We start from the raw sequence: 26,484 nt of genomic DNA, 5'->3' as shown, positions 1-26,484 counted from the left end.
ACGACATTCGTGTTGAAGATATGAACGACAATCTTAGCGGCATCATTAAGGAGTGCGCAATGGAAGTCGGTGGTAACTGCATTAGGCAGGATACCTGCAAACTATCGCAGGAGACGAAAGATTGGATCAAGAAACGCCAATGTATGAAAGCCTATAACCCTACAGCTAGAATAGAACTGGCAGAACTTTCGAAGTTAATCAACAAGCGTAAGACAGCGACACAAGGAAGTATAATATGGATAGAATTGAACATGCTCTCACGAACGGAGGAAGCCTAAAAACAGTGAAGAAGAAACAAGGAATTGGCAAGAATCAGATGTATGCGTTAAGAGACAAAGCCGGCAATATCATTACTAATATAGATGAGATAGTTCAAGTGGCTGAGGAGTTCTACAGGGATTCATACAGTACCAATCCCACCCACGACGATCATGGAAGAGAAAATAGTCTAGAGGAATTCGAAGTCCCAAAGGTAACGCCGGAAAAAGTAAAGAAAGCCTTGGGAGATATGCAAACGGGGAAGGCAGCTGGGGAGGATCAGGTAACGGAAGATTTGTTGAAGGATGGTGGACAGATTGTTCTAGAGAAATTGGCGACCCTGTATACACAATGCCTCATGACCTCGAGCGTACCGTGATCTTGGAAGCATGCTAACATAATCCTAATTCATAAGAAAGGAGACGCCAAAGACTTGAAAAATTATAGACCGATCAGCTTTCTGTCCGTTGCCTACAAACTATTTACTACGGTAATCGCAAATAGAATCAGGAACACCTTAGACTTCTGTCAAGCAAAGGACCAGGCAGGATTCCGTAAAAGCTACTCAACAATAGATCATATTTACACTATCAATCAGGTGATAGAGAAGTGTGCGGAATATAACCAACCCTTACATACAGCTTTCGTTGATTACGAGAAAGCATTTGATTCGGTCGTAACCTCAGCAGTCATGGAGACATTACGGAATGAGGGTGCAGACGAGCCTTATGTAAAAATACTGAAAGATATCTATAGCGGCTCCACAGCCACCGTAGTCCTCCATAAAGCAAGCAACAAAATCCCAATAAAGAAAGGCGTCAGGCAGGGAGATACAACCTCTCCAATGCTATTCACAGCGTGTTTACAGGAGGTATTCAGAGACCTGGATTGGGAAGAATTGGGGATAAAAGGTAATGGAGGTTACCTTAGTAACTTGCGATTCGCTGATGATATTGCCTTGCTTAGTAACTCAGGGGAACAATTGCAATGCATGCTCGCTGACCTGGAGAGGCAAAGCAGAAGAGTGGGTCTAAAAATTAATCTGCAGAAAACTAAAGTAATGTGTAACAGTCTCGGAAGAGAACAGCAATTTACAATAGGCAGCGAGGCACTGGAAATCGTAAGGGAATACACCTACTTAGGGCAGGTAGTGACGGCGGATCCGGATCATCCGAATTCTTCTGATTCGGATCACCCGATCCGAATCAGAAGAATAAGAATTGGCTAGGGTGCGTTTGGCAGGCATTCTCAGATTATGAACAGCAGGTTGCCATTATCCCTCAAGAGAAAAGTGTATAATAGCTGTGTCTTACCAGTACTCACCTACGGGGCAGAAACCTGGAGGCTTACGAAAAGAGTTCTACTCAAATTGAGGACGACGTAATGAGCTATGGAAAGAAGAATGACAGGTGTAACGTTAAGGGATAAGAAAAGAGCAGATTGGGTGAGGGAACAAACGCGAGTTAATGACATCTTAGTTGAAATCAAGAAAAAGAAATGGGCATGGGCAGGACATGTAATGAGGAGGAAAGATAACCGATGGTCATTAAGGGTTAGGGACTGGATCCCAAGGGAAGGAAAGCGTAGCAGGGAGCGGCAGAAAGTTAGGTGAGCGTATGAGATTAAGAAATCTGCAGGGACGGCATGGCCACAATTAGTACATGACTGGGGTTTTTGGAGAAGTATGGGAGAGGCCTTTGCCGTGCAGTGGGCGTAACCAGGCTGCTGCTGCTGCTGCTGCTGCTGCTGCTGCTGCTGATGATGATGATAGGAAGATTGGAGGAAGAAAACTTGGGAAACGATAAAAACGGGGATGTACAAAAACAAAGTTTAATACATGGACTCAGGACATTTCATTAGAGGAATTCATTAGGTTTTTTTGATCCCTTTTCCTTTTTTTACTTTTTTAACCTACGTAGGATATTAGGCGGTATAATAGCATGATCTTTGTGGCGCAACCCACCGCCGCCCCGTTTCAATGGGTACGCCGATAATATCCATCCATCCAACGGCGCACTCGGGAAACCATGGTAACGAGACCACCAATATCCACACCTGAGGAATAATAAACCGGGCGGTGACGGAATCGGACCCGGACGACATGAGGGAGAGCTTGCATACCTTCAGCGAGCTGACGCAGGCCTATAGGTTCGAACGCGAGCTCTACCCCCACCCCACCCATCCCTTACTCACCACCACCACATCCTGTGGCGCCACATGCAGACACGAACACTCCCCACCCTCTATCTGCTATTCCACATCCACCCGGATGGTTTCACCCCAACTTGCTGCTCATGCTCCCACCCCACGAATACTCTAACACATATCCTTACGGATGGCCCGGCTCATCCTCCCCCGCCAGGCTAGCAGCTCTCCACGTGGGAGGAATGGGAGGCCAAATGGCGCGCGACGGACCTGCACCGGCAGAATACCGCCACGACGTGGGCTGCAGATATGCTGCAGTGACATGGACTAGCGCACCTCTAAACGCAGTGGGGCCGTGTCTGCCCCGTCCTTGCAGGCCACACCAGTTGACATTAAAGTTTCATCTCTCTCTCTTCGAAACGGCACTGCACAATTGGCGTGACGCATACGATCAGATTATACAAGCTTCAATGACAACAGACAGCGCATACCATCGATAATATTGCTGTAAGTTCCCACCATGCACGTCCGTCTTGCGCTGAGCGTTAACTGAGTGATAAACACAGCGATATCGCTGAGCAATAAACACGAGCGCAAGAAACTAAAACACATGCATTGAATAGACATACCAAAGAAAAAAGTCCCAGAGTTAGCTTTGGTAGATGGTCCAAAGGTAATAAAGCTTCGGCTGGGTCTTGTTGGTAAGGCATCGTGCTGCTTGCTGCGCTGTATTGCTTATACAAAGGATAAAAAGCGACAGACACACATGTGCACACACTTTCAGCTGTTTATTATTCGCTACTGCAAGTCAAACATATCCACGAGAGGTGACTGTAAATAAAAAGAAAATGAGATGAAAGACGAAAAAGAAGCTAATCGACGCATATCTGATTTAATAACGACAGGCATGGCTAGATCAAACATCTGTCTATGAATTGATTTGACTGTTGCATAGAGTACCAATAAGAGCTGTAGTAAAACATAAGTGAGCATTATGTAGATGACTAACAAGCTCGATGTCGATTGTAGTATCACGTCGTGGTGAAGCGTTCCTATATAATATAGTACTGGAGCAAAGGGTCAAGCATATCTAAAACATACTTTCTTCTGTGAATGGAAGTGACGGAAACCCATCAAAATAGAAAAAAAGAAACAGATTCCTATTTCGTCTTCCTCCTCCTAAAGCTTGCATGTGCCTTGGCTGAGGAAGTTTTCAGGGCCAGCTTACTCACAGCAATGCTATCGCAATATAGACCATTTGTGCGCCTGTTTATTTGTTTAGGCGAACGCCTTGCCCTCGAATTTTCTCCCCCACAGGGTGACACAGGCGGCCCAGGAACCAAAGGGAGCCAGGGGTTCCAGGGAGCACGTGGCGAGCCGGGGAAGCCGGGCATTCCTGGAGAGAATGGGGTGCCGGTGAGTACGCCATACCCAACTTGGGTGCTCATCTTTCATGTGGTCTTTGATTGCGTTTATGCATTTATTGCCTAAAGGTCAACGCAACAAAATGTAACTTTGGAATAATAGGCCCATATATATGAGTAATGCATGCTCTCTTGTGAATTTCGGCAAAGTTGCGGGGCTGCTACTTTTATCATTTTCTTATTAGCAGCCTTTAAATATCGTCCTAGCAGCAGACGCGTGCATCTGGCGGCTAACGGATATGACGTAAATCCGAGATTGTCGCCTCTGATAATTCTCAGGGTGCCGAGGATGGTGCCCTATTCCAGTTATCATATCGCGAAGCCACATGCTCTGGGTCATGCGTCACTTCCAGCCAGTGGCTGCCACCTTGTTTCTTCCTTTACGTCATTTGCACGCTAAAAAGAATTTTGCCTTGTCTGAAGAAAGTTTCACCAACCTGCCTAAGCAGCCATTCTTTTTCAAAAACGTCTACTTTTGCTAACTTTTCGTGACGAATCTATTTGTTTATCATGCGCAAAATTTTGCACCGATAAGGCTTTACATCTACATTCCCCGAAACTATGTTTTTTGTGTGGTCCAAAACGCCATTGCAGTTTGTTTAACAGTAGTACTGAACCTTCTTTGAGTAGGCTATATTGCTCGGCGAGTTGATTCAAATCTAGGGGGTAGACATTAGCGCGACGTAAGAACAAAGCAAGGTTTGGGTACGGGTTAGTTGGTTTTCCGTTGTTGCAAACATCACTTACAGCGCACACAGGGACAAGGGACCAAAAGAACGACGAAGACTTTTGTCTTGGTGTCTCAGTATATATGCGTGTTACCCAAAATAAAAATCAGTTGGAAGTCAGCTGGTGTCTTCGTCGTTCTTTTAGTCCCTTGTCCCTGTATGCGCTGTAAGCGATGTAAGAACAAAGCCTTAGTAGAAGGGAAGGCTCTGTCCTACTCCCTCCTACTAATACTTACTTTGTTTCCATGTCGCGCTAGTATGTACCCCGTCATAGCTTATCGACAGAGGTTAGCCAGAAATCCTCCTTAACACGAAATGGCTGTAGTAAATCAAGCCTACGGATGCACGGAAAAAGGGGTTCATTAGCAATAAACCGTAGCCCGACTCCATGGGTAGCTGCTCTTGCACCTGGTCCGAAAAACGAGAGCACATCATGTGCTTCTTCATCATTTTTTTTTTCCAACGAACGGCCTCGCATGCAGAAGTTCACAAAAGTTCGATTCAAAGAGCACAGGTCTTGAACTGCCCCTTTAATGGTAAATCCACCTGGTAGTCTCAAGGTACAGGACTTTCCACTATGGAGCTCCTCAATTCGGAAAATTTTTCATAGCTGCCGGGGTTTGCGGTACTCTAGTAGAAGGACGAAGTCGCCTTTCCTCATTCTCAGGGAGGAGATCGCTAATTTGGTGCTGGACATTATTCTTAATTCTTAACTATGAGATGCTCTTTGCATGAACGTTCCTAGAATGTTTTTCGTATTCTATCTCGTTGTTCCCACATGGGTATTATACTGCGAGCATCTACTGTGATCTTGCCTAGTGCTAGGTTGGGAATTGTAAATTTTCGCTTTCCAATGAGAAAGCGCGACACGGACAGAGGTTCGAGGTCTTGACAGTCGCTCTAAACGTGTCTGATTTACCCGGAATCGGTCACAACTTAGAGTTCAGTTAAGGTTGTTTGTAGCTGTTTGTTTGTAGCTGTTGTTTGTAGCTGTTGTTTGTAGCGTAAGAGACCCCCTTCGGATGCACATCTACAATGTCAGCTTGACAGACCTGACAAATCTCTCGTCAAAACCGCCCCAGCACGGCGCATGATCACCGATGAATGTCCACTTTATATTGTCACGTGGTCGTGACGTTGAATAACACAGTAGCAGTACTGTGAACGACAAAACTAGCTTTTATTGGGCGAACCTGTGCCCACAAAACAGGCTATACTTATAGCACAAAGATAGTAGCGAACACGCTCGGCGATCGTCGAAAATCTGATCAGCGGATCAAGCGCGTCGGCTTTTATAGATCAGCCGTCGAATGTTCCAGATTAACCGATGGGACCCACGTGTCTTCCACAAAGTTCTACACTATTGACGTCGCGCATACATGCAATCAGATTACACATGTTGCGGTAAAAGACAGTGGACGGAACCATCGATAACATTCCAGAAACTTATTTTACATGCAGGCGCGTCCTGCGCTGTACGATAACATTTGTTAGGCGGCCAAACGTGGTCACCCGGTAAAGATAAGTACATGTGTCAATATGATGTTTAGCGATGTCGTTACAAACTTCGTTTCTGAATGAATGCCGCAGTCTCGAAAGTTCTTTTTTGCTCTTATTGAACGCTAAAGCCCTGTCTGAATTTGAAGCAGAAGCAATTCCCAACACGACACGAGGCGTCGGAGAGCCTTGAGAAAGCTTGTGGCAGTCATATGTTCGACTAGTCTGTGGCGAACACTTCTCATCATGGAGTACGCGAACATTTAAATTTACAGTTTGGCATAGTCATCTAGTTTAACGTAAAATGGACCAATGAAACCTAGTCGTGTTACTAGAAATGGTTACGAAGCGGTCACTCTTTGAGGTGGTAACGCTGCAGTTAGTGCGGAAAGTGGTCTTACGCTTGCGCGTGTCCACTGACGTTCCTGACTAACACGTGACCTTCCTGACGAGCTTCCATTCCCGTAATATCCAAAATATTTCCCTTATTTATACAAGTGCACCCCGAATCCTCCTGTATGAAGAATTGGTCGGTGGTACTGCAAGACGAGGCGCTCGCACTATAGTAGTTGTCCTTTGGTAAGACGACTGGCCATTTTTTATCAGAATATTTATTGCTGAACTGCAGGCGTGCTGTCAGCAATACTCCATTGTTTTCATTTGAACTTCATTGTCGAGGAAGCAGGACACGTTACGAAGTGTTGATTCCTTTGTATGCTGAGCTCCTTCAGAGACGCGGTCAATTTTTTTTGCGAAAAGGCTGAACTTTTAAGTTTTCGTTCAGTATAGCTCGCCGGCTTGTATTGTATTTCCTCTGCATTTATGGCTTCCTGGAAAACTTTGCGGCTTTAGCTTCGAGGCGAATCATAGTTATCAACACGGTCTAATCACGCAACGGAGCTGTATTCGTGGAAGATTATAATCGGATTTTCGGATTGCATGGCGATTTGCGAGAATGGGGCCCGATGAGGACGTTCTTACGTGTCACTCGGGGGAAGAGCGGTAGAGTTCGGCCTAGGGCGTGGTGGCCATTTATTTTGTTGACAACTGAGCCTATGGGGTCTAGTTCACCAGAGTGAGTTTGCGTAAATTGTTGGGCCGATACTTCTCGTGTGAAAAAATCTGTGGGATTTTGTTTTCCAGGGCAATGGCACCACAATGTGATGTCCGTTTTGCTCTGAATCACCATTACCCTTTAGCGAATGAATTCTTGCCATCTGTTAGTATCCTCGGTAATCCAGCAAGGTGCAATCATTGACTCAGTCGAAAAATTTACGGGTCTTATATCTTCGGCTAGCTCTTAACGAACGCACTTGTACACTCATGCTGAGACGAGACAAACTAGCACTTTCAGCGTGGCTAGGCTTGTCTCCTCCCCTGGCGCCACCCTGAACCTCCACAAGACTATCATTGAGCTTTTGTCGTACGTATTTAATGCTCTGCAAATGTAGTAAGCAGGACCTTAGGCTGACCTACCAGCATGAGCGAAAAAAATGTAGTGCATATTTGTTGACATCTGCATGCATGCCCGGTCGGTAAAATCGGGGAACCGTATAGCGGCCAGTGGCAGCTGCCCTACCCAAGCAACACCTTTCCTCCAAAGCGTTTGAAAACAGATGTTCATCGTTATTGTGAAAGGTGTCAACATGCTGAGGGGGTCGTATAGGTGAGGGGTTATCTGTATCAAGAGCTTCTTCGTATCGGTTCTTCGTTGAACAAATTCCATTACGTTTCCCGGACTAAACGACAGTACGTCAGTTTCAGGATGCCATACCAACTGCTGGACTTCCTGTACTATCAGCTGTCCGACAGGTAACTCTGGAGGTTGCGTTGATTGTATGTCAATAACGTGTCCTTCGTTCGAAGCACACTTGTGTAGCTTCACAGATGCAGTTGGTCTGATTTCTGAGGCTTTTCTTCCGAGGAACCTGTATTGGTTTCCTTTGTAGCAACTGCTACGAACGGGTGGTTGTCTGATTTTTCCTTTATTAACTACTGCTTCCTACCTTGCAGGTTTCCGCAGAACTATTACGTAATACTCCCGCCTGCTTTTATGACATCATCCTCACTCGGAACTTCTTATCCCGTCATAAAGCTGCAATCAACTGCGCAAGCGCCGAAGTTGAATTTTCCCCTCTTTGTGACGCATCATTGTATGAAGATCGTTATCGCCCTCCTATGCTTGCCGTGCGCAAGGAAACATATTGTTGCGCGTGAAGGAGACCGCTTATAACCCTTACGGATGAAGGAGACCATTTACTTTAAGTCGCGAAGGTGAGCGCAAGAGCGGTCGGCTGGTTGATCAACTCAGCGTCGTTCTCTTCTTACTTCCCCCACTTGGGTCCGCAAGAACGTTAACCGGTCTTCGTTTTATTCATGCATAACATTCCTCTCGTCGCAGACGAAGCCCGCCGGGCGAGTCAATGCATTTGTCATGATGTGAACAACTTCAAGCGGGCGACATGTACCACTTGTGTCTTGGCAGCTCTTCTACCACTCGCGGTGAGGCGAGCTATGGTATACGTGACTTCCGTGAGTCTGTTAATAATAACATACGGTCCATCGTAGGTGACCAAAATGGCCAGGCTTAGCTTGGTTAAGCCAAGAATGCGTTGCATATTACGCGAGCTGGGGCCCAGCTTTTCCTCCGGCTGTCGTGACGTCACGTCACGTGGTTGCGCTAAAGGTGAATGGTGGCTGTGCGGCCGCGCCCAAGGGCTGAACTGAGTGATTGCAATATGCAATGCATAAAAATAGAAGCAACTTAATAACAAACATAGCAAACTTAAAAAAGAATAGACCCACATAGGAGACGAGCAGCAATGAACAATGGCTCATACCCTCAATGGTGGCTGCGCGGCCGCGCCCAAGGGCTGAACTGAGTGATTGCAATATGCAACGCATAAAAGCTTTTAAAATAATCCACGTTTCCGTACTGGAGTCCACAGCCAGACTAAATCACCAGGGCGATAAATTACCGGACGGTGGCGAATGTCGTAGCGTGCTTTTGATCTGTCCTGCGATGCTAAAGAGCGCAAACGAGCAATACGACGAGCTTCTTCGGCAAGGCAGAGAGTCTCGGCGACAGTGGGATTTTCTTGACTACAGAAAGAGAAAACAGTGTCGATTGTGTACCTGGGCTGCCGCGCATACAGAAGGAAGAAACGGCTAAGCCGGTAGTCTTGTGCTTGACGGTGTTGAACGCGTACGTGGTAAAAGACAGTACGTCATCCCAGTTCTTGTGGTTGGATGAAACATACATAGATAGCATGTTTACAATTGTTCGGTCGGTACGCTCCGTAAGCCCATTCGTTTGTGGATGGTATGGTGTCGAGTGACGCAAGTGGGAATCACACAAACGAAGCAGCTCCTATACGACGTCCGCTGTGAATTGTCGTCCACGGTCGCTGATGATCACGTGGGGCGGACCATGTCGCAGGATCACAAATAGCAGCAGGAATGTTGAAACGTCAGTGGCAGTTGTGGATGGCACGGCCACCGTCTCGCAATAGCGTGTGAGGTAGTCGACGCAAACAACTATCCAACGGCTTCCCTTGACTGATTTTGAAAATGGGCCTATGAAGTCAATGCCCACTTGTTGGAAAGGCGTGCTTGGAGGCGGGATCGGCTGCAGGAGACCTGCTGGAGCAGTGGATGGCCGTTTGTGGCGCTGACACTGCATGCAGCTGGCCAGATACGTGTCAACAGGCTGTCGCATTCCAGGCCAATAAAAGCGTTCCTGAATCCGGTAGAGTGTCCTCGCCGAACCTAGATGGCCGCCAGGCGTAGGGCCGTCGTGCATAGCAATTAGAATCGCTGTGCGAAGGCTCTCCGGTACCGCTAGGAGAAAACGTGTGCCAGTGCTGCAAAAGTTCTTCTTAAAGAGGAGTCCATCAAGTACACAGAAATGGTTTGCTGTCGTCAAGGTGGTCGTAGCGGTGAAGAGCGGTGTTAATTTATCGTCTTTTCGCGGTTTTGTTTTGAAGCAGTCGAAGCCTGGAAAACGCGGAGACAGAGAAGCCACGAGTTATCGATGTCGTCGGTGTCACAGTCCGTAGCGCTAAGTGGCATACGCGAGAGGCAGTTCGCATCAGCGTGTCGTCGACCGCTCTTACAAGAGACGGTAAAGCAGTATTCTTGAGGTCGGAGCGCCCAGCGCGCAAGGTGGCCCCAAGGTTCATGAAGATTGACAAGCCAATACAATGAGTGGTGGTTGGTGACCGTTGTAAAGGGGCGTCCATACAAGTAAGAACGAAACCGCTAAACCGCAAATATTACCGCGAGGCATTCGTGTTCCGTGACAGTGTAATTCTGCTCGGGCCTACTTAATGAGCGGCTTGCATACGCGATCACGTGTTCGCGGTCACCGTAGCGTTGAACTAGGACGGCACCAATACCTATGCCACTGGCATCCGTATGGAGTTCCGTCAGAGCTGAAGGACTGAAGTGCTGAAGAACCGGTCGTGGCGTCAGCAGAAACTTCAACTGACGAAAGGAAGAATCGCACTCCGGAGCCCACTCAAAAGGGGTGTCCGTTCGTAGCAAGCATGTCAGCAGATACGCAACGTCGGCGAATTTAGGAATAAATCGGCGGAAATAGGAACAAAGCCCCAAAAAACTACGGAGCTCCTTGACATAGCGCGGTGCACTGAACGCTTCAACGGTTGCTGTTTTCTGGGGATCAGGTCAGATGCCATCCCTGTCGACGAGGTGCCCAAGCACAAGGGTTTGGCGGTCTCCGAAGTGGCGTTTCTTAGAGTTTAAGACTAGACCAGCGTTTCTGATGCAGTTCAGGACAATATCCAGACGCGAGTTGTGTTCGCTGAAGGTGCGGCCAAAGATGACGACGTCGTCGAGGTAGCACATGCAGATGTTTCACTTGAAGCCGCGCAATACAGTGTCCATAAACCTCTCCAAAGTTGCCGGAGCATTGCACAATCCAAATGGCATCACATTAAATTCGTAGAGCCTGTGAGGGGTTACAAAGGCAGTATTCTCCTTATCATCAGGATGCATCGGAATTTGCCAATAGGCGGATCGTAAATCTACTTAGAAAAAGTAAGAGGTGGAATGAAGGCAGTCTATTGCGTTATCAATACGTGGGAGTGGGTACACGTCCTTTTTTGTGACAGCATTCAACCGGTGATAGTCCACGCAAAATCTCCAAGATCCATCTTTTTTTAACAAGAATCACTGGAGCTGCGCACAGACTTGCTGACTCTTGTACGGCTCCCTTTTTCATGATTTCGTGCACTTGTTCGTTGATAATCTGGCGCTCTGATGGTGAAACACGATATGGCTTTTGTCTAATCTGATTTGCCGAACCCGTGTTGATCGTATGGCGCATTCGAGACGCAGGGATTGCAGGTATTTTGTCCTCCTGCGCAAAGTAATAATATTATTTGGGGTTTTACGTGCCAAAACCACTTTCTGATTATGAGGCATGCCGTAGCGGAGGACTCCGGAAATTTTGACTACATGGGGTTCTTTAACGTGCACCTAAATCTAAACACATGGGTGTTTTCGCATTTCGCCCCCATCGAAATGCGGCCGCCGTGGCGGGGATTCGATCCCACTACCTCATGCTCAGCAGCCCAACACCATAGCCACTGAGCAACCACGGCGAGCTTCTGCGCAAAGTCGAATACCAAAACGTGCTTCGAAAGCATACCCACTAACGTTCGGCGTTCACTCGCGCTGAGCGATTTATTTGCCATCGAACAAAGGGCCGTTTCCGAACTGTCGCCATCAGGTTCTTCCGGCACATCTCCAAGTTCAACCATTGAAAAGGACGCGTGTTCCCTGGCGAAGGCTAATTTCATGCCGTCTGATAGTATAACGGGCTCCTTAGAACAGTTTACGGTCCATAAGCCAGTGCGTCTGCTTTTCATGGGCACCACACAGTGCGGCACCAACACATTCTTCTTCATACAGTTAAAGTGCATCGGTTCTACGGCAGCTTCGAAGATGTATGAATCGGCGCCGCAACAGATAACGGGAACGCAAGCGGTAGATGATGCAGGTATGACCGTATCACCACAAACACTCAGTGCAGTTTCGCGATCTACAGGGTTCTCCAGGAGTCCTGATGGAATCCTACCACTTAAGAATACATTTCCTGTGCGGCAGTCGACAGTAGTACTCCACTCCCGCAAGAAGTCCATGCCATCATGGGTCGACCGAGGAATAATTACACTCTGTCGTAATAACATGGCCTCCCCAAAACACGTCAGCACTACACGCCCCAATAGGTCGCAACGGCTCGCCGCTCACTCCACATAACTTTGAGTATTCGTCCCATTTAAACAAAACTTTTCGCCCTAACACGTGTTTAAAAGATACACTCATGACCGAAATTGTCGCGCCTGTGTCCACTCCACCAGAGCCATCACAGGGACATTATCTACAAGCATGCGCACTTTGTTTTTCAGCATCAACACAGGAGGTATTTCTGTCAGTAGCACGTCTCCAGTGACCTCAACTCCATCGGCCGCGCTAGCTAGTTTTCCGGTGACAAAGGGGACGCGGTGCGACGCAGCGGTGAGGGAGAACGGGGAGCACGACGTTGCGGTGGGGGTGTAAAACTTCTGTCTGATGCTGGGGAGCGATTCCGGGAGCTGCTCGGCCAATACTCGTCGCCAGATGATACGTGTGCTGGCCACGGGGCACCGTGTGGCCGTTCGGAGGGCCGCGAAAACTCTGACGGCTGGCCATACCACGTGGTCATACGCTGGTTGCAAAACCGCGATATATGACCCGGGACACCGCAGGAATAACACACCGGGAGAGGTCGAAACCTTGGTCGTTCGTCGATGAAGCGGATATTATCATTTTCCCGTGTGTAGTGGGGTGGTTCTTGGCGTGTGTCACGACGATACATCGGGCGTCGATAAGGCGTTCGCTGAGCGCGTTGGTCATAGCGCGGAGTCGGTGGGCGTGTTGTCATCCTCGACTGTGGGACTGCGCTGTACTCTACGGCCACTGCGGTAACCATCGGTTGCCAAGGGGCCGAATGTGGCGCCGTCATAGCCTCACGTGACGCGTACAAGCCATGGTGGTGAACAGTTGAATGCAACAACTCATCGCGGCGGGAAAGTTCCTCGCGGACAATCTGTCGGATGGTCGAAAGAAGGTCGAGGCATGGACTCGTGTCCACGCTGGCAACCATCCTAACGTTTGCACACCGACCAAACTTTGGCGCGATCCGACGCATCTTGAGAGTTTCAAAAGTTCTGCAGTGCCGAATTACGCTGGACACAGAACTGAGGCTCTCCTTTCCAATTAGAAAATTGTACACACCCTCAGCCACTCCTTTCAGCAAACGTCCAACTTTATCTTCTTCTGACATGCGAGCATTGACCACCTTGCACAGCTTTAACACTTCTTCGATATATGTTGTGCATGTCTCACCTGGTAGCTGCGCCCGTTGCGACAGTGGCTGCTCCGCACGCTTCTTTTTGGCGACTGAGACCCCAAAATACGCCTTTAACTCGTCAACAAAATGTTCCCACGTCGTAAGCACGTCCTCGTGGTTCTCATACCACACGAGGGCGTTATCGGTCAGGGAGAACACCATATTGGTGAGCTGAGCGGTTGCATCCCACCCGTTGGATTTGCTCACGCGTTTCTAGTAGACGAGCCACTCGTCGGCATTTTCCGCCGCTTTGCCTCCAAAGGTGGGTGGAACTCGGTAGTATGGCAGTGGACTGCTAGGCGCTGTCCTCGGAGTGGCTCCTTCTTCTGGCATGTCGAAGACGGTCACGGCTGATGGCGGGAGGCCGGCAAGTCGACGGCTTCGACGAAACTGCGGCAGTGATGGTTCCGTTGTTGTGAGCGGTACCCCGCACCTCCACCACTTTGTTACGCGCGAAGGAGACCGCTTATAACCCTTACGGATGAAGGGGACCATTTGCTTTAAGTCGCGAAGCTGAGTGCAAGAGCGGTCAGCTGGTTGATCAACTCAGCGTCATTCTCTTCTTCCTTCCCCCACGCGGGTCCGCAAGCACGTTCACCGGTCTTCGTTTTCTTCATGCGTAACAATATACTTCGCCTAGCTCCTTCGCACTCGTACCCATATCCTGCGATGTCATCACTGATGCAACGGTCCTCTGTACACCGTCCGACGTCTTCATGACCAGCAAAGCTCTACCGCTAACCTTCGCCACGCTTGACATCGCCGGCAGCTGCAGCAAGACGTGCTTCTACAGTCCCCTCTGCGCCTATTACATCGCTCGTTGGCGAATGCCTTGGCATCGTGGAAGCCTAAGGCGATCAATGAGCTTGGAAGCTACGTGGGCCTATGCTCATATTTCCGGCGCTTTGCTCACAATTTCGCATCGATCTTGGTGCAATTGAATCAGCTTCTAAGAGGTGACGCCGACTTCTCCTCCTGGTGCCCTGCTTGTGACGCGGCGTTTGCTATGCTGCGTCGTCTTCTCACCTCCCCATTTATTCTTCGCCATTTCGACCCACCAGCTGCAACTGAGATACATATAGACGCCAGTGCGGTCGGTCCCGGCGCCGTCCTCACCCAACGAAAGGCCAGCTACACCGAATACGTAGTCGCGTATGAGAGTCGCACGTCGACGAAGCCTCAAGCCAATTACAGCGTGACCGAAAAAGAGTGCTTGGCTGCAGTATGGGCACTTGGCCAGTTCCTGCCATACCTATACGGGAACTCATTCGACTTGATCGCAGATCTGCACGTGCTTTGTTGTCTCGCCAACTTGAAAGATCCCACTGGCAGCCTAGCCGGTTGGGCACTACGCATCAAGGAGTACAATATTCGGGTGGTATGCCGAAGCGGGCGCACACACTTAGGCACAGGCGCCCTGTCCAGTTAACCTTTACCTCGAGACTCAGCCTGCGGAAGAATTTCGGCACACTCCATGTCATCTCTCGACATGGACTCCTTTGACTCCTTCGCCATCGCACGACGTCGTGACCTGTGGATCGCTCCTCTTTTCGACTACCTGTCTGGATCGTCGACCAACCCTGTACCCCAAACCCTCCAATGCCAAGCAGTTTATTTCGACACTCTTGGCAAGCCGCTCCGCCGACACAATTCCGCTCCTGAAGGCCTTAGGTGGCTTCTGGTGATTCCCTCCAACTTAAGGCCACAAATGTGTGTCACGCAATGTGGCCACGCCGGAGTTTTCAAGACGTACGAACGAATTTGTCACCGTTACTACTGGAGCGGCATGTACAATTTGTACAATTTCGTGCAAAAGTTTGTTCGGTACTTTCTTGACTGTCAACGCCGCATACCACCGCCTTTACTTTACGCCGGTTTGGTGCCTTGCAAACGGCACGAAACCGTGCCCTGCCAAACCCTTGCACGCCAGAGGCTGGAGGAAAAGAGAAGAGGTGGAAGCACTGGTGATCAAAGACAACGCACCGAGCTAAAAAAGAGGAGCTTTAAGTCTCTCCTCCTTTTCATTAAGACAGAAGTATAATCTAGAGAACTAACAGTAATCAAAGTTTCTTTACAAGGGCACGCGTTCAAGTGCAAAGAAAGGGTTTCGCAATAGCACGACATCCGCATCGCCCCCTTTGCTCTTAATGAAAGTGCCCTGTAATCAACGCTCAACCACGGAGCCTTTGACCACGTCCGCCTTATTCTATTCTACCGAGCACTGCAACTCTGCAGCTCCTCTATGAGAATAGAAAAAAAACGCCTACTAGTTGGACATGGCGGCTTCTATTGTATCGTCTAGCATCATGTAGCAAAAAATTGCATACGAAATTTCAACTGTTGAAAGTGCAATCAGCGCCACGCGGAAAAATGGGAAACCCTAGTGAGACGAAAGCCACTGCCGGACGCCAGACATTCCCTAAACAGAAAGAACTCCAGATGACCGCAGTGGACACTTCGAAATAGCTCGAGTACTTCCAAGCACCTATTGCTTAGGCAGCCGGACAGGACAGTAAATTGCTGTTGAGCGTTTATTGGATGGCGGCAGCTAGCACAGTTTTGTTACCGAGCAATTGGCTGAAGAACTAAATTGTCATGTACTCGATCACGACTGAGTTTCAGTAGGATATTTTGTAGGGCATGATGACGAAAAGACTTTCCGGCGCGTATTTGTCGCTCTGAGTTCAATGCGTAGTTGCAAGTCTGTCGTTCAAGTCCTTGCTCAGTGAACGGCACAATTTGGCGGCTATCATATTGACACGTGTACTTATCTTTATCGGGCGACCACGTTTCGCCGCTTAACTGTTATCGCACAGCGCGGGACGCGCCTGCATGCATCCGACGTTTCTGGAAAGTTATCGATGCTTCTACCCGGCTGTCTGCTGTCGCTGAACCTTGTGTTATCTGATTTTATCGCGTAACGCGAATGGTGTAGAACTTTGTGGAAGGCACGCGGGTCCGAACGATTAGTCTGGAACATTCGACGAATGCTCTATAAAAGCCGACGCGCTTGACCCGCTGATCAGATTTTCGACGATCGCCGACCGTGTTCGCCGCTATCGTTGTGCTATAAGTGTAGCCTGTTTTGTGGGCACAGGTTCGCCCAATAAAAGTTAGTTTTCTTGTTCACAGTATTGCTACTGTGTTCTTAACGTCACCACCACGTGAAAATATCAATACTTCGCCAGTATCCGCAAGAGCGAATGCAGGAATACCTTCTACAAAAATTTCGACTACGTTAGCAGGACAGGCGAGAGGACTTAGGCAGTTCGAAGGGGACACAGTACTTGCCTCTGGGAGTGCGACGTTCAGTTTTTCTGGTCGAATGGTGTGGATCGATGACACATTAGCGACAGCGTACATCGGTGAGGGAATGGCGAGCGACGTGACCAAAATTCTGGAAGGTCAGCAGCAGATGGTTGGGGGAAGGAGCGGCGTATCGGCGGAAGGGCTGGCTGCCGTACTGAAACGGCCGAGTGGCGTCGCCGAGCGCTGGCGGGTGACGACAGCAATACCGGGCGACGTGTCCGTGAGTGCAGCAGGAACAATCGTCAGGCGTCCTCCAAAGATTAGCTCGTGGTGCTGTCCAAAATGCAGCATGGGTTTCCGGTGGCACCGGTTGGGACTGCGTCGAGAAACGCAGCGTAGACCTGTGCCCTGCCTGCGCATACGAACGAGGCACGGCCACAGGCAGGACTGGCTGCGCCTAGGTGAGAGGCATGGCGACAGGCCGTACTGCCAGTGCAGAGTTGAGGTTAGCGGCTGCAGGCGGCTGGTGGTGTGCAGCAGGGAAAACATGAGCGACCTCTTCGGAAATGTGGTGGAGCATGTTTGGAAGACGGGAGGTGGGCCCCCGAGTAAAGGGGACTAAAGAAAGTTGGCGAGCTGCTAGCTCACGGATGAAGTCCTTGACCTGCCATAAGAATGAGGGTTGGGGGTACATGTTGTCAAGGCTGCCCAACAAGTCGTCGGTTATCAGTGAACGCTGAGGCGAAGCGCATTGCTTCCTTAACTCATCATAACTTTGGTATAAGCTGACGACTTCGCAAATGGCGCACGGATTCCTGGCTAAACGCATCTGTAATGCGCCATCATCAATTTATTTCAGTGTACGGTGATCGAATTCTCGCAGCTTCGGGCATAGCAGCGTTGACCGTTAACAAAGGTCCGCGATGTCTCCAATTTAGTTCCTCAACGTTTCTGCCGCCTGCTGTGCTCGGGTGCGCGAACATTGTTCAGCACGCAGCTTGCGAACAGAGGGACGGCCAAACACTTTCTTAAACGTTATTTTTGAAGACTGAAGAAGTGGGTACGTCACTTTCGTGGTCAGGAATCCAGACTTGTGTAACACCAGCCAGCGTAGAGATGACGTGGGCTAGCCTGGCTGGATCGTCCCACTTGTGCGCACTCACTCTTTCGTTATCCACGCCTTCGTCATCTGCACCGTTAAAGATCTTGGGTTCTCGTTGTCGTGGAACGCTAACGCAGGTGACGGAGTGTGTCGTCGGTGCCATTTGGGATGAGCTGCCGGTCATTGTAAGAGGTAGCGTTCTTGATCGCAGCTCCAAGGCTTCAAGCGACGGGTTTGAAGCCCAGCACCTCAGCACCTCCACCAATTGAGAAGAGATATAACAGCGGATCCTTGTGCAAAGGCACAGTGACCGGGAACGCGAGGCAGCCCGAAGCACTATCCAAAAAGACGCCAGCAATCAGCAGTGCGATCCAAGTCGAGCCTCTCTTTGGCGATGCGGCTGTACCTCGAGCTACGTCTTATTTACAAATGTGATTACCAATTTTAGAAAAAATGGTATCGGCCTTGGCCGGTGAGGAGTTGTGGAGGGGCACCATGGTGAAAGATGGCCTTCTCTGAGAGGAAGTCGGCTACCTTGGTTGGAGAGCTCATCGGAAGAGACCGGGGGATTGTGTATCGGGTGGCGCAGTCTGTTGCTACTGCAATGTACGTATTTTACGTAACCTGACGTAGGAAAGGGCCTAAAATATTAACATCTACGTAGAAGAAATGTTCTGATGGTAGGTGAAGTGGTTGAAGGCGGCTAGCAGGGAGTGTGGCCGGCTGTTACGTCGTTAACAAAATCCACACCCAGCGATATCGCGGCAGCGTCATGGTAAAGACAAGGCCAAAAGAAGCTCCAAAGAATGTGGTCACAAGTATGTGACGTGACAAGGTGACCGGCAGTCGCCACATCCTTAAGCTGGGCGAGAGCAGTCTGACGCAGATGCGCAGGCACAACGGGTCGGTCACGGCCGGTAGGCCGCATGTTGGAACGGTACGATATGCCATCTTGAAGTTCAAAGACGCGAAGGGATGGGCCGCGCGTCATTGATATCAGCCGTTGAATAAGGCCTTTTGAGAAGGCGTTAGTGAGAGAGGACGGTAACAGGTATACCAATCTCAGAAACGTCAGGTGGCTCGACAGGATGACGCGCGAACTAGTACGCATCCCGATGTAACCGGCTGGCCTTGTGTACAACTAAGTAGTTGTGTTCTTAGAGGCGCAGAGCTAAGCGTCCAAGGCACCCAGAAGGATGTTTCAGGGACAAAAGCCAACACAGAGAGTGGCGATTAGTGACAATTGTGAATGGCCGGACGTACAAATAGCGGCGGAATTTACTCTATGCCGAAGCCAGAGGCAGACATGGGCATTCAGCGATAAAACACTTGCGCTCAGCGGGTAAAAAAGGCGGCTGGTGTAGTCAATAACACGAACCTTTGTAGCCCTTGTTGTTTCTGGGCCAGGATAGCTCGAATACCGTGACCATTGGCAGCGGTATGGACTTATGTTGGAGCTGACAAATCAAAGTAAGCGAGGATGGTAGGGGAGGTAGGCAGCCGCATCAGTTCAGGGAAAGCACCAGCTGGCTCAGGGCCCCAAATGAAGGAAGCGACTTTCTTGAGGAGCTGAATAACAAACAGGGCGCACAAGGTCTGCAATTTTTTTCACCAACTGTTGGAAGTAGAAAGCACAGATGCCCAAGAAGCTGCGAACGTATTTGGCTTACCATCGCACGCGAAAGTACATCACTGCGCGTATTTTATACTGATCAGGGTCTACACCAGAAGAATCGACGAGATGTCTGAGCATATAAATTTTACCACGGTGAAAGTGGCACTTCAATGATTTTAGTTGTAGCCACGCCTCACGGAAAACAGATAGGATCATTGATAGATGTTCCAGGTGCATCGCAAATGTCCGAGAAAACAATCACATCGTCCAGGTAGCAGGAGCAGATGGATCATTTCAAACCTTGTAAGAGGGCGTCTATCAGTCGTTAAAATGTCGCCGGGGCATACTTAAATCAAAATGCATCGACTTCAGTTGTTCGAGGTCGTCGGGGGTAATACATCTGGCAGAGACACTTCTGACTGCTTACCTGTGAGAATGCGAAAGCATTATAGTTCTTTTGGCGGAATGTTCTTTTTTTTTCTGCGCGTTTCATGTTTGCGCAAGCTCTTACCTACCTTTTATTAGAGCTTCGGTAAGGCCAAATAAAAACGCGCCAAGTGTCTAAACGGAACAATAACTGTCTCAATGCGCTCGTTTGCCCACGAAGAGTTCATAATTCAAAAGACCGCTCAGCGGCGTTAAATTGGGCATTATTGCGCTTTACTTCGCTCACTTAGTTTATGCACTAATGTTGTGGCTCCACCACCTACCTATTGGCTGCGCTGCCACGTGCCCAACAACGCATGCATAGCTACACAATAAGTCAATAAAAACCGCGGAGTCACCGTGGCGTCGGGGAAGAGTGCTCGTCTTGCAACCCGGAAGTGCTGGTTCGAATCCCGCTCAGACAGAAATTTACGTAATATTCTTTTCCAAGGTAAATTATTGCCTAGACGTCCCTCTTCGTTACTTTCCTCAGATGCGAAATAGCCAAAGTTTGTCTTTCTGTTTACTTATTACAACAGGGGATGCCAATGGGCTGGAAGGATGTGTAAGGATGTTACTAGAAAGCATTTGTCAACGTCAATCTTGATGTGTCGCTCAGAACGCGAGACGCGGTAGGGCCACCGATGGATCGGGTTGACATCGTCGCTGTTAATTCGATGCTTCACAACAGGTGTTTGTCCTAGAGGATGGTCTCCAAGGTCGAATATGTCCCAGTACAAGGGAAGGAATGAACGTAGTTAAAGCGCACGCAGGCGACAGAAGGTCTGGAGCAATCATTTTTTTTAAGGCATTCAAGTCTGAAGTAGCAGTTAGTGAGGCAAAAGTTGCACGCGAGGAGCTGTCCGAAGGTAAAATCAAAATGTAGTAGCCTGGGGCCGATGTGATTTGCGCAGGCGATACACCGCGCCGGAGAACCTGTGCACGAAGTCCAAAGCTCACAAGCGCAAGACAGGACATGTTGTCCGTAATGGTAATGATGGTGCGAGGAAGTGAGGCAATGTGCGATAGCAGGGGTGCTATAACGTAAAACTATTCGAAACTTCTCTATTCCAATTGTGCAATCAGCCCTCCGCAACTGATAAAAAACATTTATGGACCACCCCCACTTCACCTGTCTGTCATGTGACGTCAGGACAACCGCGATAGCTCCCCATCTGATATGACGTGTGCACACTCATTATGCATGATTTGACCGAACAAAAGAAAAATTGATATATTAGATTCGACTGCCTTTCCGCCATTAGCCCTCGGCTATTGGTCAAAAGTTTTGGGGCTACACCTTCTTCACCTGCCTGTCACGCAACGCCACAAAAGCACAAAAACTCACGGCATCAAAGTGACGTGTACGCGTTAAAGATGCATTAACATGCCGAAGAAAACTGAATTTTCTTCTGAATACCCGCCAGCTGCCCCGTTCCGAAAGGAGTAAAAGATGGCGGCCGCCGATCGCTCAGGCGCTGGCTACTCGCAGCTGCAGGAGAGCATGGGTTTATTTACGTGTATTAAAACTTTTTGCGTAGCCGTGTAATGTTTTCGAACACTTTCGGCACGTTTACGACCTCGTTCTGCCAACTCTTCGTTGCTGAGGATCCGTTTTAGCGTCGTTTTTAAGCTTCCGCTGCATGCCGCCGCGATTGTCGACGAGCTACCGTAAGCTGAATAAAGGAAAGCGGACCAATCACCGACGCCGGCAGCACTCTCTTCATTCGGTCATCAATTTTCAGTGCAGTGGCTCAGCCCCTTGAAATTCTTCTTCACTTGAGCGTGCTCCTCGCCTCTTTCGAGCCAATTAGATAAGACAAGCTGCTCCGTGTAGGCAATGTTATTCGTTATTCAAGCATAGAAAAGTGACCTCGTATGAACGAGGAGAGCCTTTGATTGGTGTGTTAGACAACCCTCTGGGTGACCGTCTGATGCTCGCGTCAGTGCTTACGCTAATTGGACGTCAGGAGATTGGAATAAAAACATGTTGGAATAGTTTTGCGTTATAGGGCCCCAGGACATCCGAATTTGGGGGCACGGCGTAGTCATTGTCTGGTATAGGTGGAATGGGTAGGTAACGGCAAGGTGAGGGAGGCGAATATGCTCTGTGGAACATAGACAGATCGCAGTATTATGAGAATTAGCAATATCAACAGGTAGAGCAAGTTGTACAGCACCAGCAGATTAGTCTATCATGACGGAATTTGCTCACAGAAAGTCAAGCCCAAGGATTAGGTCGTGAGGGCAGTGTTCTATAACGCAGAATAAAACAGAAGTATGATGTCCGGTGATATTAACACGAGCCAGACACATGCCAATAATGACAGTTCAACCGTCGCCGTCTGGGACCAGAGGTGCCGATGCAGAAGTGAAGGCTTTTTTGGAGGTGATTTCGAAGCTCAGCATTCTTCAGAGATACTTGCGCGCCAGTGCCATTAAGAGCCATGACAGGTACACCATCTACGTTCACTATGATGAGGTTTCCATGTGCGGGCAGAGTCAGAAGAGGATTTTGGCGCCGGGTCGTTACGGGAGCATGACATTCAGGTGTTGCACCTATTACTTTTGTGAAAGCGTAGGCCTGTAGAAGCTATGGGGCGTTGATCGACGAAATGAGGGAGACCGGAAGAAGCGGCGGTGTAACAAAGGAGGTCGCCTAGATCTGGCGGTTAGAGAAGTGTCCGCGAGAGTTACTACTCCGGTTGCTGTGGGAAGGGAGAAGCAGCGTGAGGTGGATGGTGGGTTGTGAGATTGGGCCAAGGCTTGAATTCCACGAAGAGCGGCAGTGACGCTAAATATGGCTGATGCGGCCACAAGAGAAGCATACAGGCCTGTCGTCAAGAATGTGCCATTCAGCCCGGTTGCGATACCGCGTAAGAGGATTCAGGTTTGCTTTGCGGGTGACAGCGGCCGATTAATTGAGCCAGGCCGATTAATTGAGCAGACGTTGGTCAAGCCAACAGTGAACATTTCCTCACGCGTGACGATCTCGATCGGTGAGATGGTCGCCTGGCAATCACCGCGGCCAAAGGTTGTGATTGGAGATTTTGGAGCATTTCAGGCCGGATGATGTGTACGATCCCATCAGAACGATTGGGTGTCGAGACTGCGGAGGAATTCGATGGATGACGTAGATGCTGTGTTGGGATGACGGGGAAATGGGTCGGCAATGCGGCGGCTTTTGGTTTCTCCAAACGGCCGGACTTCGCTCATATAAATGAAGCCAATGTTCAGCGTCGATTTTGTCAAGGCAGGAAAAGGTTCCTAGGTAGCGCGAACATATCAGAATGACGGTAGGCGTTGGTGTCGACCTACTCTATGTATCCTCGCCTTGAGGCGGCATCGCCGATGCTGCCAAGGAGCGTCCGCTACGTAAATGCGTTTTGCTCTTTAGCCAGCAACCTTCACCAAAAACGTTACGGCGAAAACAGAAGTGCGAAATGTATTTACAGAATATTTACCAAAACCTAGGTGCTTCGCCACTCTTTCATAGGAACCGGTAGGACCCGAAACTGAATCATGTCTTTACAAAAGCGGTTGCATATTTGCATCGTGAACTCACGGTTCTCGTCGCGAAATGCGTACAAATTGGTGGCGTGTTATCGTGCTGCAGGATTTCTTAGTGGGCGGCGTCTTCTACGCAATCGGCGTCCTCCTTCCGAGTCGCTTCGGTGCAGGTACGACCATTTTGATCCGGCTCCGTAGTATATCCGGCCGCCATTTGAGATACGGCGTGCTCAGCTTTAGGAATGCGAATGGCAGAGCTTGCAATGTGCTCAGCGAACGCGTGAAGGCATTCCCCTTCACGCTGGTGTAACTCTCGGCAGATCAAAGCGAGATTCACATGTCGAGGTCGTTGGTTTTGTACCTCGCTTAGCGCAGCGGTTGTTGGTGCCATCGCATGCGAAGCAGTTGGTGGCGTGTAAGGACTGGTGCATGTTGAAGCTGCACTCCGTAGGCGACGAGGCGTTACAGGCTAATCGCACGCGAAAAGTACACCATGTCTCCAAATGCTTCATCACATCAGCAGAAGGCCTACACCGCCTACACCGTCGTCTGCAGAAGACCTACAGTATTGATAAATAAATAAATAAATAAATAAATAAATAAATAAATAAATAAATAAATAAACCGCGTTGGAGAATCTGCCACGCTGAGACTACCCAAGCACTCACTATCGGCGCTCGTTATTGTCATGACACAGTACTTCGCTTCATCGCTCCTAGGTGGCGGTTCCATCGATGGCAAGAGAGACCATACTGACACGTGTACTTGTCTTTATCGGGCGACACGTTTCACCGCCTAACAAATGTTATCGCACAGCGCAGGACGTGCCTGCATGTATCGGAAGTTTCTGGAATGTTATGGATGGTTCCGTCCCCTGTCTGTGATCGAACCTTGTCTAATCTGAGTGCATGTGTGCATGACGCTAATAATGTAGAACTTTGTGGAAGGCACGCGGGTCCCAGCGATTACTCTGGAACGTTCGATGACTGATGTAATAAAAGCCGACACGCTTGACGCGCTCATCAGATTTTCGACGATCGCCTACTGTGTTCGCCGCTGTCGCCGTTCTTTGAGGGTAACCTGTTTATGAGAGCACAAGTTCGCCCAATAAAACGCTAGTTTCGTCTTTCTCAGTTTGGCTGCTTTCATCACAGTCACTACCACGTGAAATCTGGTGGAGGTGCTTGTGCGAACGCCCCCGCCAAGCCGCGATCCAAGCCCGAAGCCCGAGGACAAACCCCACATCGCCGAAGACCAGCGTGCTAGCCGCAGACTGCAAGGACTGCCCCCAGAGCACGGACTTCAACCTGAGACGTCAAAGAAGATCGTGGCCAACACAACTCCAATGGCTGCCCCAGCGTCCCCCACTATCCTGCAACAACCGCGGGACCCACCGACGTTCCACAGAGCAGCTACTGAAGACCAGTAATCTTGGCTGGAGACCTACGAACAAATCGCGACTTTGTACAACTGGGACTCCGACGACAAGCTGCGCCATGTATACTTCACCTTAGAAGACGCCGCCAGAACGTGGTTTGAGAACCGGGAATCGACCATGACAACATGGAACTTGTTCCGTAGCGGCTTCTTGCGCACTTTTACGAGCGTCGTGCGCAAGCATAGGGCCGAAGCCATGCTGGACGCCCGTGCGCAGGTGCCTAACGAAAACGTTGTCATACTCACGGAAGAAATGAACCGTCTGTTCCGCCACGCCGGCCCGGATATGCTCGAGGAGAAGAAAGTCCGCGTTCTCATGCGTGGTGTGAAGGAATAACTTTTCGGCGCAATCATACGAAACCCACCGAAGACCGTAGAAGAGTTTCTTCGCGAGGCCACCAGCATCAAAAAGACACTCGAAATGCGGAACCGGCAATTCAACCGCCACACAAACTCTACGAACTATTGCCATTTGTTGGGTGGGTTGGTAAATTGAAAGCATATTTAGCGCCAGCAAACAAGGAAGGAAGGGAGACGACAGCACAATGCGCTACACATAACTACACATAAATTCAATGTCTGGCTACCGACGATCTGCGCGAGAATATCAGAGCGGTCGTACAGGAAGAGCTGCAGAAGTTGTGCCCTAGGTCGCAGCCTCAAGTAGCCTCAATCGCCAAAATCGTCAAAGATGAGCTTAAGAGATCTCTTGGAGTTTCTGAGGTGCAACCAGAATCACCGCAGCAGCAGTCGGAAGCGATGACAAACGCCACCGTCGCCCGTAGCCAAGGGCCCCCTGCACGACTGCGTCAGGGACCTTTACCGCCACAATTCCGTCGGCCACCGCCGCCGCCGCCGCCGCCGCCGGCACGCCCGCCCACCGCCCAGTGCCGCTACGCGGGGAAGACGGACATTTGGCGCGCTCGTGACACCCACCCACTCTGCTACCACTGCGGAGAAGCGGATCACGTCTACCGCCGGTGCCCATACAGGGAAATGGGACTGCGAGGGTTCGCTGTTAACGCGCCACGACCACAGCTTGGCGAACGACCTCGCGATATCGCCGACTCCGTCGCCGCCACTCAGTGGGGCGCTCGACGACCGTTCCATTCCCCGTCACCAGGCCGCTACCTGTCGCCGCAGGGCCGACCATATACTGGCCCAGGCTGGGGCCGGTCTGCGAGCCCATATCCGGAAAACTAAAAGCAGCAACCGATGAAGGTGCGGTTGCTGTTCGTCGAACTGACGAAGACCCTCCACCGCCGCCGATGGCAAAATAATAACGACATCCCGCCGTCCCGACGAAGTCAGGAAGCCAAAACTACACCGACGAAAGAGGACTTGACGACGCGACGTGCCAGCTTCAGTTCAACACGACGCAGCCGTGATCCGACGCCAAGACCTAACTGCAGCGCCAGACAAAGAACCACCGACCTCTACGTGCTTCTCGATGGCCACGCAGTTACCACTTTGGTGGACACAGGGGCCGATTACTCCGTAATGAGTTGACACATCGCCGCCCAGTTGAAGAAAGTTAAAACTGCATGGGAAGGACCTCAAATTCGAACTGCTGGGAGATACCTGATCACGCCGACTGGAATCTGCACGGCAGGAATTACCGTTCATGACCGGACTTACCCTGGCACCTTCGTTATCCTCCAACAGTGTCTACGAGACGT

At 49.7% G+C, this 26,484-nt stretch overlaps 1 protein-coding gene across 1 annotated transcript in view; it reads left to right on the top strand.

The window, feature by feature from the left end:
- The window catches only part of LOC139059024 (collagen alpha-1(II) chain-like), a 1,291,347-nt gene that overhangs the window by 640,436 nt on the left and 624,427 nt on the right, over positions 1 to 26,484 (top strand). The window contains exon 18 of the mRNA XM_070536814.1: positions 3,721 to 3,819. Within this exon, the coding sequence (XP_070392915.1) occupies positions 3,721 to 3,819 (99 nt within the window). The remainder of the gene's footprint in view (positions 1 to 3,720; positions 3,820 to 26,484) is intronic.

Source organism: Dermacentor albipictus, chromosome 4 (genome assembly GCF_038994185.2).
Source record: "Dermacentor albipictus isolate Rhodes 1998 colony chromosome 4, USDA_Dalb.pri_finalv2, whole genome shotgun sequence".
NCBI lineage: Eukaryota > Metazoa > Arthropoda > Arachnida > Ixodida > Ixodidae > Dermacentor > Dermacentor albipictus.
The sequence above is the reverse complement of the archived record's forward strand: the minus strand, read 5'-3'. Positions and strand labels throughout refer to the sequence as shown.